Genomic DNA, 19,586 nt, shown 5'->3' on the forward strand with positions numbered 1-19,586 from the left:
ATGCATTATCTCAATTAAAATAAAAAATAGAACATTTTTAATAAAGAAGTTTAATATATTTATTTTCCTTCTATGGTTGTATTTCTCAAAAATAATGATACAATCAGTAACATATGATGCTTTACGCCTACATTCGTTACTAATTTTACTGCTAATGTCAGACATTTGAGATTTTTTTTTTTTAAAAGAAATAATTTTTTTCTATATAAAAATAGCAATAATTAGGGAATTTGCAAGGGTTAATAATATAATTAATAATGTTTTTTCAAGAAATACGAATAAGAGTTGGACAAACACTATTAATTAAAAAAGCGTTTGACTATATGCTACATATATATGTAATAAATATACTTCAAATTTTTTATTTAAAAATGAAAGTAATAACAATATAATAAAACATTTAATTTTTAATATTCTTTTAAATTCCACAAATAGTAAACAGTATTATTCATAACCTTAACTACAATTATTTTACCAATTATTTATTAACAATTGTAATTTCATATATTTTTTTTATTAATTCCCTAAATATGTTTTTAAAAAATTAACAATACTTTTTTTCATATTTTTTTCTTTATCTCCTAAAAGAAGCAGTCGATATTAAAATTTATACACATGAAATTAAAATCAAATTTAAACGAAAAAACATAATATTTATTTAACATAAAAATTTGGAACATTTTTATAATTAAAAAATAATTTTTTTTTTTTCTATTACAATATATATTATGTACTTATTAAATCTTAAATTAATATTATAAAACTATGCACTATTATTTTTGAAATAAAAGAGCTGAAATATTATAAATTATACTCATTAAATAACTTTTATATAGATAGAATAAAAATAATCCTTTGTTAAAATTGCTGCCTTTTATAATTAATGGATAATAAGCAACGATGCTATACTAACAAAAAGAAGGAATGTCTCATTAAAAATATATTTTTATATATTTTTTCAGAAAGTCATCACATTTTAAATAAGTGATTTTTTCAAATTTATATATTTATTATAAAAAAAAAAATCTTAAGAAGAATTTTTATATTAAAAACTTCATGTATGCACTGTTTGCTAATGAAAAATAAAATATTTAATTAAACATTTTTCTTTTTATTATAGGAATGTAATTGTTGCAAAAAAAAAAAATTGAAGTGAAATAATGAAAAGAAAAAAAGGAATAACATAAAATTATCAAATTTCAGTGTAACAATTCCAAAGAGGGAATTCTAATTGTTATTTGTAATATATTAAGAATATTAAACTGTTATTGTCATATTTAGCCGGGGAAATGAAATAAAAATATACATTTCTTAATAAATTTTCTCTTTCAAAATGTATAATATATATTTGTGTGTGGATTATTTAAGTACTAACATTTCAATGTGGAAGCAATAACAAAACTAGAAAAGATGTTTCCTCTTTCAAAAGCTACTTGGTTAAAGCAATAAAAAAGAAAAAAAATACAAATAACCTTATGAAAATATAATATTTTATTTATATATATATAATTTAAAAAAAAAAAATTTATTAGAATATTTTGCTTATTGCGTATAGCAGCTTATGTTATTTAGCCTTCTGCATTATTCCATTAGAAAAAATATAGCACAGCAATAACAAAAAAAACACAATATATATATATGGCACTATGTAGTAATAGAACCCTAACGTAAACTTTTCTATCATTTTTTACTACAGTATTTCCATTATATAATATGTCAGAAACGTTTATGTTTAATATATTATGATATTACGTTAGTAATAATAAAAAAAACAGAAATTTGGAATTCTTTAAAAAAAAAAATTATGCTTCTTGTATAACAACACAGTTATTGTAATTAATTTTATCATAAATATACATTTTTAATTTTTTAATTAATTTTTTTTATTTTATTTTATGAAGAATACCAATTATAATTTAACCTTTTATCAATGAGTATAGCTTTTAACTTTGCGCCTAGTTTTATTATAATTATTACTATTCAATCTTTATTTTCTTTATCTTTTTTTTATATTTATATTCAGTATTTACATTTTCTTCTTCCAGAATAACCAAAGATGCATAATATAATAATTTAACACGCCAATTGCTATATGTTTTAATATTTTTTCTTATAATATTTTATGAACAAATGAACTATTTTATTTACATGTATATGCTTGGCCCAATACAATGATATGTTATAATGTTTTTTTAAATTATTTATAAAAAATATAAATGCAATAAACCACCAAATAAATATAATAACAAATAAAAAATTTATAATTTAAATTTAATGCTTAATAAATATTGATTGTTTTATAGTTTTATTATATGTATACTTTATTTTTTAATCTTTCCTTGCACATGAAGTTTCTAATTTTTTTTTTCATATTTTATACTTGTTTATTCAATACCTTGGTTAGAACAAAATATATCAATAGCCATTTGTATATCCTTGAGACAAGATTTAACTTCTAAAAGAATTATCGTTCGTTTTAACGTTAGTATTATTGAGTTTTATAATAATAAATATATATTCAATATAATTTATTTTTATTATGTTACAAGTTTTTTTTATTTTAATTTAATTCATAATTTTAACCAAATCAGCTGCAATTTCTTCTGTTATTATGTTTTATGAGAACAAATTATTTTTTCTCTTTTTTTTTGAGATAGGTTATTTTAGTTGCAACTTTTTTGCATAGAGACTTATTCTGTGTTTTTGATATTTAAAATTTCATGAATTTTATTTTTATTTTTAATTATATTAGTAGCATCTTTTTAAATATTTTTATATATAAAATAATTAACAGAATATATATATATATATATATATATATAGTATGTAGCTTTTTTCAATTTCACACTTTCAATATACATTTATAGTTAGGTTTTAATTCGTTTTATTTATATAGAATAAAAAGAGTATTTAAAATTTTAAAAAAATGTAAAACTATGAACAAAATTTACGCTAAAACAACTAATAGATAATTATATACAAAATCGTATATACCTAACAATTATACATTATATAATTTGTAATATATTATTAAAGAAAATTTATAAAACAAAAATATTACCAATGAAAGAAAAGTCAAATAAATTCTCTTTCTTTATTAAAATTTCTATAATTACCGTTTTAATATTAACATCTCAGAGCTCTAATGACGTGAGTTAATTGTTTTTTTTTTTTGCATAAAAATTTCTATGTTTTTATGTTATTTTATTTCTTCAGATTACAAACTATATATTTTTTAATATATTGAAAAATAAATCATTTTTATTTTTAAATTTATATATTTGTCTTAATTCTTAGTCAACTGTCTTTGATAAATCATTGGGTAAGGAAATTTTCCCCAAAAATAAAAATCGAAGTGTCAGATTTAGCAGATTATTACAGGGAAATGAAAGAGCTTCAAAAAATTATAAAAATTTCAATCAAAATTTAGTGAATTTAGCAGGTCCATATGATAACCATTTTGAAGAACAATATAATTCAAACATGCAAGATGAAACATTTCAGAGAGATTTTAATAAAATATTGAATAAAATAAACAGTGGCATTATGCCTAATACTTCAAGAGGTAATACTTATTATGTAATTACGTCCAATAATTCAAATGATCATGGAACTTCTAGAAAACACCATAATGAAACATATAAATATTATGATAATGACGAAGAAATAGAAGAAGAAAGAAATGAAGTAACACCAATTTATGCACAAAAATATAATGATTCTTATGATAAAAGACGTGGAAGAGTACCATCAAAAAATAATGAAATTGTGCTATATACACCAAAAGAAAAAGAAGGTTCATCAAAGATAGTTAAGTACTTAAGAAAAAAAAATGCAAACTATGAATCTGCATTAATAAGTGCAATGTCAAAAAATAATAAACAAATGGGAACAATTATGGGAATTCCTTATAATAAGGGTTTGCTTAAGGCTACATCCCCAATTTGGACCACCACTTTGGGATCTATTTTAATTAGTCCCATTGCGCATGCTTCACCATACGTTTTGTTCTCATTTGCATCAATTATTGCATCAGTGATATTTGTTTTGACAAGATATTTCAAATGCCATAGAACGCTTAAACGTTGTGCAGCATATGAATGTCATAAAAAGGCTTTAATGGATAAATAAATATTATAAAAATTTATTTTTAGAAATCTTTAAAGGTAATACATTATAATTTAAATAACCTTAAAACTGTTAATATTTAACAGCTTGAATTTACATTTATGTATGTATAATTATCTAATATTTCTGTAATATATAAATTGTTTTAATTTTCTTTCCAACTATTTATCTAAACATATAATATTAATATTATTTTATATTTTCCCTAACATACTTTATCATTTATTTACTAAATTTTTATATAAATAATTATATATAATGATTACAATATATGTGCTTTTAAAAACTATTCCTTTTTATATATGTATCATTTTCTCCTCATATATTTGGAAAGTATTTGTTTTTTCCTTATTTTAGTTAACTTACCAAGGTTAACTTTAGACATTTTATTCTATTGAATTTTTTATTTGTTATATATTCCTCCTAATACTTCATATAAATTTTTTATTTAAACAAAATCTGTAAATTTTGAATAATATATAATTATACTATATAATTTGTTTTGTTTCCCCCATCCACTATGCGTTGTAAACACATAGGATAAACATTTCTATATTATTAATTACACATTAATTATAGAAATTATTTTAAAAAAAAAAAATTTTACATAAAGATGAATTAATTAAAGAAATTTTTTTTTTTTTCCATATTCCTTAATACGTTTCACTGTTCACGTGGAATAATAAAAAAAAAAAAATTTCACACGTATAAGGGTTCCGGTAAAAGAACATAACAGATTAAGTCTACTTTTATTATGTAACGAACATAATAAAATAAATTTATATTATATTATTAAATATGAGTATTTACATAGGTTCAATTTTTAATTTATTTATACTTTAAATATTTGCTCTCTAAATCAATAAAAACTTCATAGTTTATTTTGTTAAATATAACTATATAAATTTTTCTTTTTTTTTTTTCGTTATGTCATGTACAAATTTTACATATTATATATATAAAAAGATTTTTATAATGTGTTATAAATTTTTTTTATATAATCATATTTTATTAAGGAATTATATATGTTCTTCAATAAAATATCATATATTGATCATATATATTTTTTAATAATCTGTAATATATTAGAAATGTTTCTAATATATTATATTCTAAATAGAATTAACATTGACTTATAGTTATAAGCGTAAAATAATGCTCACAGTACTTCTATGCATTACTTAAATAATCATTACACTATTTATAGTTCTTTTTACTGTATAATAGAATCTTCCACTTATTAAACTTTTCATACTTTATATACAAATATAAATAGGCCGCTTAGCTATTTTTATACGTAAATTACTAATTTTATACAGAATGATAACCCATACTAATTCTTCCAATTTCAGATTATAAAATCCCATATACAGAAGTTTCTAATAATTCAAATGTTTCTACTGGAACTATGTTATATATTATTCCTTTTTTTTTATTATTTAAACAATTATAGATCCGGGGTACAAAGGAACTAAACAATTATATAAAATGAAAAAGAATTAATTATATTATATATATATAACAAAAATAATATTTTAATAAAAGATAAATGCAATCTTATACTGAACTTTTACAATTTATAACGGTAATACTCATAATATATTATACAATAAAAAACAAGTAATAAGAAATGTTCCTACAAGTTTAAAACCCACAGACAAAGCAGTTTTTAATTCAAGTGAAACAGAACAATTTTAGGTGGTTTTATTTCTATTGCACCAATTACTTTCACTTACGTCCTCCTTTAAATTTTGCCACAATTACTCAAACTTTCCTTTCCTTAATTATGTGTTACTTTCATAACTAGGCTTTCCAGATACGTATTCAATTTTTTTGGTGTTTAAAAATTAATTCAATAAACCACAGAATTCCTGTGTAATAATATCTTCACTAACACTAACTAATGTGTGTAATATACTTCTCATTTTTAAATTTTTATGAATCATATAACCAATATTATATAAATCTTTATGGTACATTATAGGAGTTAATAATTCAGATGATGCAGAAACCCTAATCCCATTATCTTCTTCAAAAACTGCAAAAATTATATCTTTCTTACCTTTCTCTAATTTCTCAAAAATAAAAAATAAAAATAAAAATTAAATTAACAACATATAAATATATTAAGAATTTTAAGAAATTAATACTAAATAATATGTATATTATAATATACAATATAGTTCATAAAAATTATTACGTAAATTAAATGTATAATTATACACTTACAACCATCCTTAAAAAATTCTAATAAATGTGACTAAATGAACAATAATAAAATTTAATATTCCCATATACAGTTTTTTATATTTCATGTAAAAATCAAATCAAAATTTATATTACTTCTTATAATATTTAAGAAATTAAAATATAAAGTTTTTACTAGTATATAATTTTTTACTAACTATTAACAACGAAATAAATAGACATCAATTTTATAATAATACTTTTTTTAATAAGTTAAACGAGTCAAAATTATTTTTACTAAAAAAATTTTAGGAAAGTTGATATTTTTATATTGTTCTTTTATTAACTACTCAAAATATATTACTTAAAGAATAATTTAATATTTATGTAAAAATTTAAGTAAAATATTGTTTGCAGTCTAATATAGTATTTTTCCAATAAACTGATTTAATGTTCATTTATTAAATATAATTTATTTATTATAATAATAAAAAGAATACTTTTTTTTATTTAATAAAAATTCATAGATAACGAAAAATATATATTAATAGTAGACCTAAGTACATTTATTTATCATTCATTATGGCATAACTGAGAAGTAACAAAAAGCATTTATATATATATTACATAAACCTACATATAATGAAATATATATAATATAAAATAACGATTTAATAATTCTATAAATATTTTTATCTATAATTATGTATAACTCAAAAAGGATATTTGTCCAAACTTTTCTACGTATCTATTATGCGTATATTTTAGCTATAAAAGCTATTACTGTATCATTTTACCATTTAAATTTCTTTACTTTATTATATATGCATATAACATTCGCTCATATATTTAGAGATTAATATAATAATATAAAAGATTTTTTAGTAAAAATTTCAGAAAAACAAATGAAAATATTGTTTCGGATTAATTATATAATCTTAGAATAAAAATAACTTTAAAGTTGTAAAAAACAGAAGAAAAAATAAAGTTTATTATATTCCATAAAAATCAGAAATAAGTGAAAATTTTCTCCCTCTTCTTATTATCGTTATATATTTTTATAATAAATCAAACATAAAATATATTAAGATAAAATTAATAACATTATATGAATTTAACCAACGAAAGTTTACACATATTGAATATCTAGATTTTCCACTTTATATTAAAAAGATAATGAATATAACGCAATCTCCTGTTATATTTCGTAAAATATTAGTAAACAAAAAAGCATTATAAGTATAAAAGGATATTTTTTTCCTTTTTCAAAATAGGATATATATGATATATTAATATACAATGTTAATTAATATATAAAATATTATTTTCATATGATTTCTTTATGTCCACAATGAACTCTCAATTTAATTTATATGTATATATTGTTTCTATCAAAAATAAAATTAAGCATCTTGACAACATTTACTTATATAAAGTATTATTATATATATTACTATAATATTACATATATTTTTACTTAATTGTATATCTATAATGAATAACAAAAAATATTAAAAACAATGAAATTATAGTGACTACCCATTTTAGTAATAAATAAACTGATATGTAAAATGTAATTTTTACAAATTATATTTAAAAAGAATATTTTTTAAAAAATCTTATAAGTTACTTTTTTTTTTTTTTTTTTTTTTTACATAATTACCTTTTTATGAACTTGATCAATTTATCTTCAAAAATAAAATTTAGTATTATTACAATAAAATAAGAAAAATATAATATATATTAAAGATATGTATCTATAAAAATTCATATTTTTTATATTGAAATTACATATATTTAAAATAAATATATGCTTATTTTCATTTACATTTTATAACGAAGATAACCTTTTTTCTATCATTTACTTCCTATGTTATTATAATAATTTTGTTTAAATAGTAAAATAAGGATATAAGTAATTCATATTTATATACCATTTTAATTATGTATATACATAACAGTGCATTATTAGAATATGACTGAAATAATCTGTTAATCCTCAAATATAATTACATTATCTTTTTTAAAGAATTCAATTTTTTTGATCATATTTTTCATTATATGTAATTTTTAAAAAAAAAACAAAAATTAATTTACAGATGTGTTTATTCTAAGAACATTAAAATATTCCATTTAACGTATTTTCGTTAATTATAAGAGTAAAAATGTATTTAATATATGAAGCATATTTAATAGTATATACATATTAATTTAATATCAAATTTCCTTTATGTATGTATTAGCATCTCTTTAAAAATATTCTTTATTAAATACTTTTTTATATTATTATATATATTTTTATAGTGTTATGTAACAATTAATATAACCGGTATATTGTTTTATTTTTTATTTATTCTAAAATCTTATTATTAAGAAAGTTTTATTATATTAAAAAACGAAATTTATTATAAAATTAACATTAATGTATATATCTTTTATAATTCCATTGATATACTTCACATAATTTTTATATATTTACTTTAAAATTCGTATAATTACAAAGAGTATTTTCGTAATACATAAATATTTTCCTGTTAATTCTGAATATTGATTCAACTTAATTTTTAACATTGATTCTTAAAATGAATTTATATACTTTCTTGCTATAATTTATATATATTATATATGTATATTTGTGCTTTTTTAATCTACTTTGAATATAAATAAAAATTATAATATAATTATGGTATACAAAATAAATGATAATAATCTACTGAGAATTTAATATTAATTTGTTTAAGTAACCTAAAATATCTTACACTATTATATAACCCTAATATTTTATATAATATTAAGCTAATTCGTTAAATGTAATATAATTATTATTACTACGCCTAAAAAATAGCACATATTATATTAAGAAATAAAATATGACCTTTCCATTATTTAATCCCAAAAAAATTAGATAGAAATCAAACAAATTATGTATTAATATTTTCTTAATTTTTGTCCAATAATTTAATATTTTAATGATATAAAGATTAAATAAAATATATAGTTTATTTAAATATAAACTTTCATTATAATGAATATTCAAATAATTTATTAAACATTAAGTAAACACTATAATTATATGGAAATATCATATAATGATTAGCTTAAAAAATTCACTTATTTATAATGATTTAGAATCTCCATCTTTGTAATCAGTTATAAATTATCAATAATTAAAAAGTATATTATTTTATGATATATTCATAATTTCACATTTAAACTACGCAAAAAATTAAATCTGTGAAAAAGATATTTACCATTAGTACCTTTTATAAAATATTTCACATAACACAATTTTATAAAATAAATATTAAGATTTTTTTTTTGTGGAAAAAAAAAATATATACGTATCAATACATCAAAAATGTTTCATAACCATACATCAAATGCAAAAAAAGACGTATTTTCCATTAACATAAAAATAATAATAAATTTTCTTAAATAACCTAAACGAATAATCATTTTTTACAAAGTCCAGGTAAAAAACTGTAGTTAAGCAGAAAATAACACACCATAATATAATTATATGATTTATTCCATTACGTATTAATTTGAGTTTACATATATATATTATTCATGAAATTTATTTTAATATACCGATATATATAAGGAGACTATATATTTAATTAAGATAAGGTCATTCCATACAATACAAATTGAATATTATATAAACAGTCAAAAATACAGATTAACAAAAGAACTAAGAACATACTTTTTTACTGTCTCCCAATAAAAACACCAATAAATATGTATAGTGTTTATAATATAAAAATAATTATCGTTGGAATGTATAACACTAAAGATATAACTATAAATGTTAAATTAATACTTACAGGGAACCACATATTACTTCTTATTTGATCTTTTTCTGAACTTAATATTTTCATATTTTAGAACTTTTCTATAGTAATAAATCATTCCAAATATAAATATGACAACAAATATAACGAAAGGTACACAGTAAAAGAAAATAGTTGACGCAGATATTTTCTCTAACATACCCCAACTGCTTTTGCTTAACAAAGTGTTCAAAGCACCCTCTACCCCAGACGCAACACCACCTTCTTGAGCTACAACTGGCGATAACAACTCTAATAAACCCAACAAACCACCATCTATAAATTTTTCTAATGAAAGATCTAATATGGGTAGTATTAATACCAGGATAACTAACAAAAGTAAGGAAATTCGTACTTTTCGTTTTTTACATGATAGTTTTTTATATTCCTTATATTCGATAGTCTTGATATTTTTAACGTAATCTTCATAATCAAGTTTTTTAAATATTTTTTCTTCAAAATTGAAATATTCTTTTGTTTTAGGTTTACCACATTTATTTGTCTTAACATTTTTACCGTATTCCTCAGTACTTATTGAACTTTTACATGAGTGTTTATGCTTTCTTTTTGTTCCTTTATTACTAATATTATTATATATATACTTTTTATTTTTCACTATATTATTTGGCATTTCTGCTCTAAAATCTATTACACTTGAATCCTTATGCTGTTTATATTTTTCTAAAAGTCGATAATTCCTAGAATTTAATTTTCTACAAAGATTGCATTTTTCAACCAAGTTTTTATTTAAAGAACTCTAAAAATAAATTAAAAATGTAAATATTTCTTAATTAAATTGTAAAATATTCTCATCATAAAGAAAAGCATTAATAAAAATGAACACATAAAATATAAATAATTCAAATCCCTTTGAATAATACTATCATAACAAATCCTTGTATATATAACGTACCCAAGGTATAAGTATAAACAGTGAAGTTTTAATAAATAAGAACATTATTTTTTGTTCCATCATATAGCTTTCCAAAACTGTAGTATAATCAAAAAGAATTATATTTATTAAAATATATTATACATTCAATAACAAATCGTACTACATGTGTTTTTTTAATTTTTGTTTATTATTATTTCATAGATATATAATAATATATATATACATAAAGTGCACTTTACGTCGCAAAACTAAATAAAACACCTTTAAAAATGTATAACAAACTTTTAATATTTAACCTATGAATAAAAAAATAACTCTAAATAAATTACTATAATTTTAATTCATTCATAAATATTCAATATATATATGATAATTATTTAATATGGTCAATTAATCACAATTTTCTTTTATAGAAAATATTCAAAGTAAAATAAAAATATATTATATATTAATATTAAGAAATAATAATTTAATTTACAGAATAAAAAGTATAGAATATAGATCTATTGCTATATTTTATATATTAGGATAGTAATTTCTAATTTTAATGATGTTTTCCATTATTAATTCTAATTTCTAAGATATTACACTTTAAAAAAACGTGTTATTTATTTTATAAAATATTAATTATTATAACTATAAAATAATTGTAATAAATAATGAAGTAGTCAATAAATTGTACAACATTCTTTGTTTTGTAAAATATAACACATTTTTTAGTTGTCACATAAACAGATACTTTAATTTATGATTTACTATATATTTAGAAAGTTCAATTTATAAAGTACTATTCAATCTATAAAAAATTATATTTACTTTAAAAGCGAATAAAGACTTATTTTTTATATTTTTGTCATTTTTTTAAAAAATTTAATTTTTAGTTAAATTTTATTTAGACAAATATTTCTAAATGGAGATTTTTTAAAATAATCCCCCTAATGTTTTTATATTTTACCCACATATATATGAGAAACTATTAATATATTAAAAAGAATAAAAAAAGGAGCACTGTATAATACGTATGTGAATGTTACATACAACTATCAGAATTGAAAATATACGAAATAATATAAATTTTCATATAAGTTTAATATACGGGTTATTATGTGTAGATCTAAATTAATTAAGTTTAACTTTATGATTTGCCAACATACATTATTTAGTAATTTTTTCAGCTACAATTTTAGAACTAATATTTTAGTTCTTTTTTGGTATTTTACAAAAAACTTTTGTCAGATATATAATTTTGTAGAATAGAATAAACAATTGATATAATTAAATGTAAATTCTTATTTTTAATAATACTTATAACAAAAAATATTATATTTTTATTAATTTCCTTCACATATGTGGTGTAAACGAAACAATGACAATTATAAACTTATAATATTAGTAGAAAATTACTGCAAAAATTCTAAATAAAATTCTAAATAAAATTTTATTCTATTTTATTTTATTTTATTTTTTCTTTAAAAAATATTATTTTTTTGTGAAATAAATTGAGAAATTAACAACAAAGAAAAAAAAATAAAATTTAAAATTTTAAATTATAGTTAAAATATATATATATATATCAATACAATAAATATAACTTCTTTTCATTATACACAAAACAAGTCACATTAATTGTTAATATAAAATTAATAATTCGATTTATTAGTAACCTTAGAAAATAAATATTTTATTCTAGAAAATGATATAAGATATATAGCAAAAATATTACAGTCAAAATATAAATTTACAAATGAATTCAATAAAATAATATTAATTGTTCTCTTATGTATTTATTATAACGTACAGCATATATTTTTCATTGAAATTTATATATAAAGAAAAATAAGTATATATTAGGACGTAATAATTAATTCAGAAGAAAGAATACATTAAATTAAAAATTAAAGGACTTTCAAACATTCAAATTCACAAAAAAATATAAACATATATTTTTTACATTTTCTCATCAATATAATTAAGCATACGTAGGTTCATATATAAAATCTAAGCGATCATTCTTATATTAAATATATAATTAAGAATATTTTAGGTAGTAAATAACATTAAAATCTTCTTTATTCAAATATACATATATGTTACCACTCATAGAACTCTTCCAAGAACTTAATTTTTTTATGTTTTATGACATTTTTATAATAATAAAAAATTCCCCGTATAAGTATAATACCCATTATTAAGATAGGTAAACAATAAATTAAAATAATAAATATCTTAAATCCTATGTAACTTTTCGCTTGACATGTATTTATCCATAAAGCAGGCAAAACATCCGCAGTAGGTACACTCTGTGGACTATTTGTTGAACCATACCCTGATAACTTGCATAATTCAAGTAATAAGCTACCTGTAGTTTTAAATTTTCCTAGTGATAAATCTAATATAGGTAATATTAATATCAATAAGAACAATAATAAAAGTAAACGAAGTCCAAATTTGTATTTTTTACGCTTTAATTTGTTGTAATCCTTATCATTAATTAACATCATTTTTTCAAAAAAAGCATTATCATTTAGTCCATTCATTACTTTTTTTTCATAATGAGAATATGATCCATGAAGCATGGTACATTTATTTTTCATAAGTTTCTTAATCAATTGTTCCTTATATAATAAGCTTCTATATAATTTTTCTTTTTTTTCTTTGTCCCACTTTTCATTATCAGTTTTAAGTAATTTTTCGTTCTTTTTTTTTGTATTACATGGTATCTTTAATTCTAAGTCTCCAACATATGGATGAATATCCTCTATATAAATTCCTAATAATCGATAAATTCGTGTATCTAATTTTCTTCCAAACTCAGATTTTTCATCCAAAAATTTACCAAACCTTCTCTGAAAAAGAAAAAAAAAGATTTTTTATATAAATAAATAAATATTCGCATTTGAAGAAAATATATTAATAAAAATAAACAATAAAAATACGAATAATACAAATGCTTTCAAAAAGTTTTATCATACCATGTCACTATAAAAATGACATAAAACATTTAAAAATATAACTATAGAAATTTTTACACAAAATATAAATTTAATACTTTGTTCCATGCTATAGATATCTAATACTGTAATATATAAATAAAGAAAAAATTAACATTAAGTTATATACTTTCAACAATACATAAAAAACTCTTTTATTTTTTCTAATATTATTTCTTAAAAAATTTACATATATAGCATATTTTACTACATAGATAAAAAAAAAAATACTTAAAAAAATAATTCTATAAATATTCATAATTAACATTATTTATAAAAAATTAACTTTAAGTAAAATTACGCAATTCCAGTTCGTTCATATGTGTTCACAACTTATAGTTTAATTACATATTGGAATAATTAAACAAATTTGTTTTTATGTTTTTTCATTGCTTGTAGAGTTTTAATTTATTTACAATATACAATGTATAAAATATAGATATATGTGCTTGTTCTAGGTATTTCAAGTATAATTACTACTTTTACGTTTTCTTAATAATTATTCTAAATTTATAAATATTTTATTTCATATATGTTTTTTTTTATTAATAAAAAAGATGTTAGAATTTGCAAAAATAAAGAAAATTATTAATAAATTAAAAAAATATATATTTTGTGAAAATTTTCAAGTTTTGCCAATTATAACACATGCTTGCTTTTATAGTGTAAAATATATTTTTAAGAAATCGAATTCCTAACTTAATGCATTTTTTTTGAGTAAAATATATATATTAAATTTAAATTGAAAGCTATGTTTTAATTTTGTATTATAGTTTGAAAAAATTATATTTTTCATTTAAGAATAATTTACACCTTTAATTTAAATGAAAAATATTTGTATTCATACGCTAAATTAAAAAAATATTTTTTTATTAATTATATATATTTAGAAAAAAATATTGACATTGCGAAAAACAAAAAAGTTTTTGAAGGTAATGGTTGTATAGAAATATAGTAAAAAATTTCATTAATTTAAAAATATGTCAGAAGAAATATATATACAAATGATATATAGAATATACTATGTACATAACTAATTAGAAATCATAACAATACATATATCTATTACACATGATTTAGTAATTTTTATATTTATAATGTTAGAAGGAATCTATTATTTTCTATATAATCGTTTAAAATTATATAATGCCAGATAAATATTTTACAAGAACATGAATATAAATTGATATATATATATAAATAAAATTTTTTTTATTAAAATTAACATTATGATACTTTTATTGTCTAAACGTACATAAACATTCGGTTATAACATTTATAAAAATCCTTGTTTATTTTGTTCTATGTTATCACAAAATATGAACATCTCCCATTTTTTATATTAGCCTACGTTTCCTCATATAATGCTCTTTAAACCATTAAAAATTTTAATAATATTCTATGTATATATATTGTGAAATAAAATATAAATGCTAATTGTACTATAAAATAAAGTTCTTCTAAATATTTACTATAAATAAATCCTTTCGGTTTTAGGAATATTTGTTGTTCCTATGTTTTTTTTCATTTTTTTTTTTTAAAGAATAAATCTGTATTCGTATAAATTATTTATGTTATCTAAACTAAGAATTTATACACAAGTTCTTTAATTTACTGGAAAATATTTCATTATTTTCTTAGTAAGTACATATATATTACGCCTACTGTGTATATATTCGTATGAGTAAAGTTTACACGTTCTTTTTATTATGTCTTTTTTATATTTAACATATAATATTATTAATATTTAATAGATACATATAAGAGAAGATAAATATAATATAATATTAAATTACAACTTGCAAAATATTTTTTCATATTTATAATAATTATATATTTCAAAATTTATAAAAAATTATGTATTCATTTAGGTTTTCATTTTTTATCAAATTTATTGTAATATTTATATGGTTTCTAGTGTTATTACCTTAAATAGATATATTCCTTCTTTTTTGTTATAAAGATATATTGTTTGAAACTTTCCTAATTTTTACATATTTAATAAAATTTACTTTCTTTCTATTTTACCTAAATTTACACATTTCAGTTAATAAATATTGTACTTTTATCTATTCTAAAAAAATTGACTTAATATATATTATCATATGAGTATATGTGCTATACAAAATACAAATAGTTTTTATAAGAAATCGTAAAAGCTTAAAAATTAACACGGTCTTAGTAAGTATATTATAGCTAAGTATAAAATTGTTAATAACATAAAATATATTAATAAACCTCATAAAATTAATGAATCTCAATGATAGTCAGCTTCAATAAATTACTAATACATAGGTCTAACTTCACCAATAGAACCTTATGTTTTTACTGCATATAAATGTATATCATTGCTTCCGAACATTATATTAGCGTTTATTGTAATAATTTCCATAGATTTTTTGTCTAAAACTATAAATTACTCTACTCAAAAATGTGCATACTATACTACACATCATCTAATATATTACTGTCGTAATATTGTATTTACAATTAATATTTTTTAATAATATTACATACTATTTGAACTTTTTCAGGGTATTAACAAAAAAAAAAAAATTATACGTATTTTAGTACATACATAGGAATACAGTCATCAATCAAAAAATCCTGGTTCAAAAAATGATCACTTTATTCAGGTGACTATATGTTTTATATAAAGTATAGTACTGTAAAAAATTCTTTTGTCACAATGCTCTATAATGATAGTTTATGTGAATATAAAAGAAGCTCTAGAATAATATAATTGTAGCGTAATGTTAAAAATACAAACAAAAAAGATAATAATATTTTTCTTTAATAATAATATTAGAAAAGTAAAAGTATACAAGTGAGAGTAAAACTAGAAGAACAATAAAAACTACGTAATTACAAATTTAACAAGGTGGAAAAAATTATCAAATTAAGATACAAATATATTATCCAATTTTATAATTCATATAGTTATGAAATATAAAAAAGCAATAATTTTAATTGGATTTCTGTTTTCCATGTTAAGACACATAATGAATGCTATTAGAATAAACAGAATTTCTTATAAACAGTAAATATATATAATATTCATAAACGGATATCTAAGAAAAAAGATAAATTAATGATTAAATAATGGTAACGTATACAATAGATTAAATGTATAAACAGAATTATCAATAAGGTAAATAAAAATTCGTAATATCATGAATAACTTATCCTTCAAAATATAATTAAACATAAATAACAACATATATCCTCTCACAAATAAATAATTAGAACGCATTAAATTATGGAACATAATATTTGAAATGTCAATTCTATAACCTCAGCATTCTAAATTAAACAAAATACATATAAACAAAAATGTGTTACTCATTAGTTTTAAACAATATTAATTAAAATCAAATAATAATATTATATACTGTGATGATGTGAATAAATCTAGTTTATTTCGTTATTATTAGAAGTACATAAAAAAGAAATTCCATGTATTGTACATTGTAAATCTATATATATATAAATAAAAGAATATACAATATATTACATTATTTATACCATAATATAAATTTTTATATTATAGTTTTCATTTATATTGCAGTTTAAAACTATTTTCATTATTAAAATACACGGACAGTTATAAAATATACTATAAAATAATATAAAATATAATTTTAAATTCGCATACAATTTTTATAATAATTTATATTCTAGTGACTGCATAATATACTCATATAAATTAAAAAAAAAAAAAAGTTCTAATATATTATTTAAAGTCAATAAAGTATTTTATAAAGTACTACATTTATTTCTATATTCATCAATATGTTTTGCTAAGTGTATATATATTTCAATTTAATAAGCGTTTTTGATTTAAAAAGATTATATATTCAAAATATCTATTTCAAAAATAATTATTATTTTTTAATTATATAAATAAAATAATCATAGTAATAAAAAGAAATATTCAATAATTTTTATGAATATTTGTTAATTTTTTATTATTTTAAATTATATGTCATGAATAAACTTCAGAAACATACAATAATTTTGATTATTTAATAAAACACAATAATAAAAAATACATCAACAAAAAAAAAATTTGTTTCTAAATTTATAAAAGAGTAAAAGGGAAAAAAATATTATATATGTATATTTTAAAACAATTACCAATCTATTCTTCCTATATGCTTTCAGGTATTTGAGAAAATTATATTTCCTTTTTTTTTTCTACATAATTTTCCACTATTACATGTTAAATATGTACTATGTTTTATATATATATAATTTATTCAAATACAAAATATGAACATATAATATTTTAAAAATTTAAAAATTATATTTAAAACATTTCAACGTATATTGTTATTAATTAAAATAGATTTAAGCATAATGCGATCATATTGAAAGAATTAAAAAAAAAAGTATGCATAAAATAAAAAATTTGTATAAATCCAAAATTAAAAATTAAATATATATAAACAAAATTAATTTTTTATATAAATTTTGATTTATTAAACATAACTCTAATAAATTAAACAATTATTTGAACTAATTACAAAATATTATTATCATTTAATATATATATTTTTTTAATTTTCTAACCATTCTACATCTTCATAAAATATTTCCTACTAATGAATTAAAATTAGAAATAATATATATACATTATAACACAACAACATATATTGTAACAAATAATTTTGAATTGTCTTGTAATTCTATTTAAATACTTAAATCACAAAAAGAATTATAGAATAATACATAAGCTATTTTATTTTGCATATTAAATAAATATTTAACTGCTGTGATAAAATAATATTTGCATTCAGTTTTCAAATTCAGTAGAAACCAAAATATTAATTAAAAATTTTTAATCTATTTATTCTAACATACGTATTAATAATTATCGAAATATAATTATTATACTTCAATACCTTTTTATTATTTAATGTAATATATTATTCTATTTTCATGTAATTATAATATTACTGTTTTTTAGCATAAGATTTTAATTTTTATTATTTTTTAAGTATATACTATAATTTTTTTGTCATAAGTATATCTAATAATTTTTAATATTTAAAACAAGTTGTCAAACTTATTTTCATTAATTTGCCTAAATTTATATTCTATTAGTTAAAAAATTATCCATAATAAATCATCTATATCCCAGTGTTGTAATAGAAGTAAAATGAGAACATATATATGTATATTAAATTATACTATTTTAATATTATGAAATGGCAAAACATATATTATAAATAATTAATTTTCAGGTAATATATATATATATATATATAATATTAAGTATTATGGAAACCTTTTAGTTGATTGTACTTTAATGTATCTTATAAAATATTTAATACAATTTATTTATTATTAATTATTGTCTTTCTACATGATAACATAAATATAAAAAGGTATTAACAAAATTATTATATCACTATAATGGTTAATGTGAAAAATAAAAAGAAAAATAACGCAATAAAAAAAAAGCATACTATTAGTAAAATTAATGATTAGGTATATAGATTATTTTTTTTATTAAAAAAAGAATAAAAAGTGTTATTTACCTTAATGCAT

At 18.4% G+C, this 19,586-nt stretch overlaps 3 protein-coding genes across 3 annotated transcripts; 1 reads left to right on the plus strand and 2 right to left on the minus strand.

Moving 5' to 3' along the window:
• Positions 1-3,063: 3,063 nt before the first annotated feature.
• On the plus strand, positions 3,064-4,131 carry MKS88_004721 (uncharacterized protein; the record flags this gene model as incomplete). Its single annotated transcript, XM_067217920.1, has 2 exons — positions 3,064-3,150; positions 3,298-4,131. 2 exons carry the CDS (start codon positions 3,064-3,066, stop codon positions 4,129-4,131), a joined length of 921 nt encoding a protein of 306 aa, XP_067071104.1.
• Positions 4,132-10,155: 6,024 nt separating this feature from the next.
• Positions 10,156-11,121, minus strand: MKS88_004722 (uncharacterized protein; the record flags this gene model as incomplete). Its single annotated transcript, XM_067217921.1, has 2 exons — positions 10,156-10,905; positions 11,062-11,121. The coding sequence occupies 2 exons, from the start codon at positions 11,119-11,121 to the stop codon at positions 10,156-10,158; spliced, it is 810 nt and encodes a 269-aa protein (XP_067071105.1).
• Positions 11,122-13,133: 2,012 nt separating this feature from the next.
• MKS88_004723 (uncharacterized protein) lies at positions 13,134-14,102 on the minus strand (the record flags this gene model as incomplete). The annotated part of the gene is made up of 2 exons (XM_067217923.1): positions 13,134-13,889; positions 14,016-14,102. 2 exons carry the CDS (start codon positions 14,100-14,102, stop codon positions 13,134-13,136), a joined length of 843 nt encoding a protein of 280 aa, XP_067071106.1.
• Positions 14,103-19,586: the final 5,484 nt, after the last annotated feature.

Source organism: Plasmodium brasilianum, chromosome 13, assembly GCF_023973825.1.
Source record: "Plasmodium brasilianum strain Bolivian I chromosome 13, whole genome shotgun sequence".
Lineage (NCBI taxonomy): Eukaryota > Apicomplexa > Aconoidasida > Haemosporida > Plasmodiidae > Plasmodium > Plasmodium brasilianum.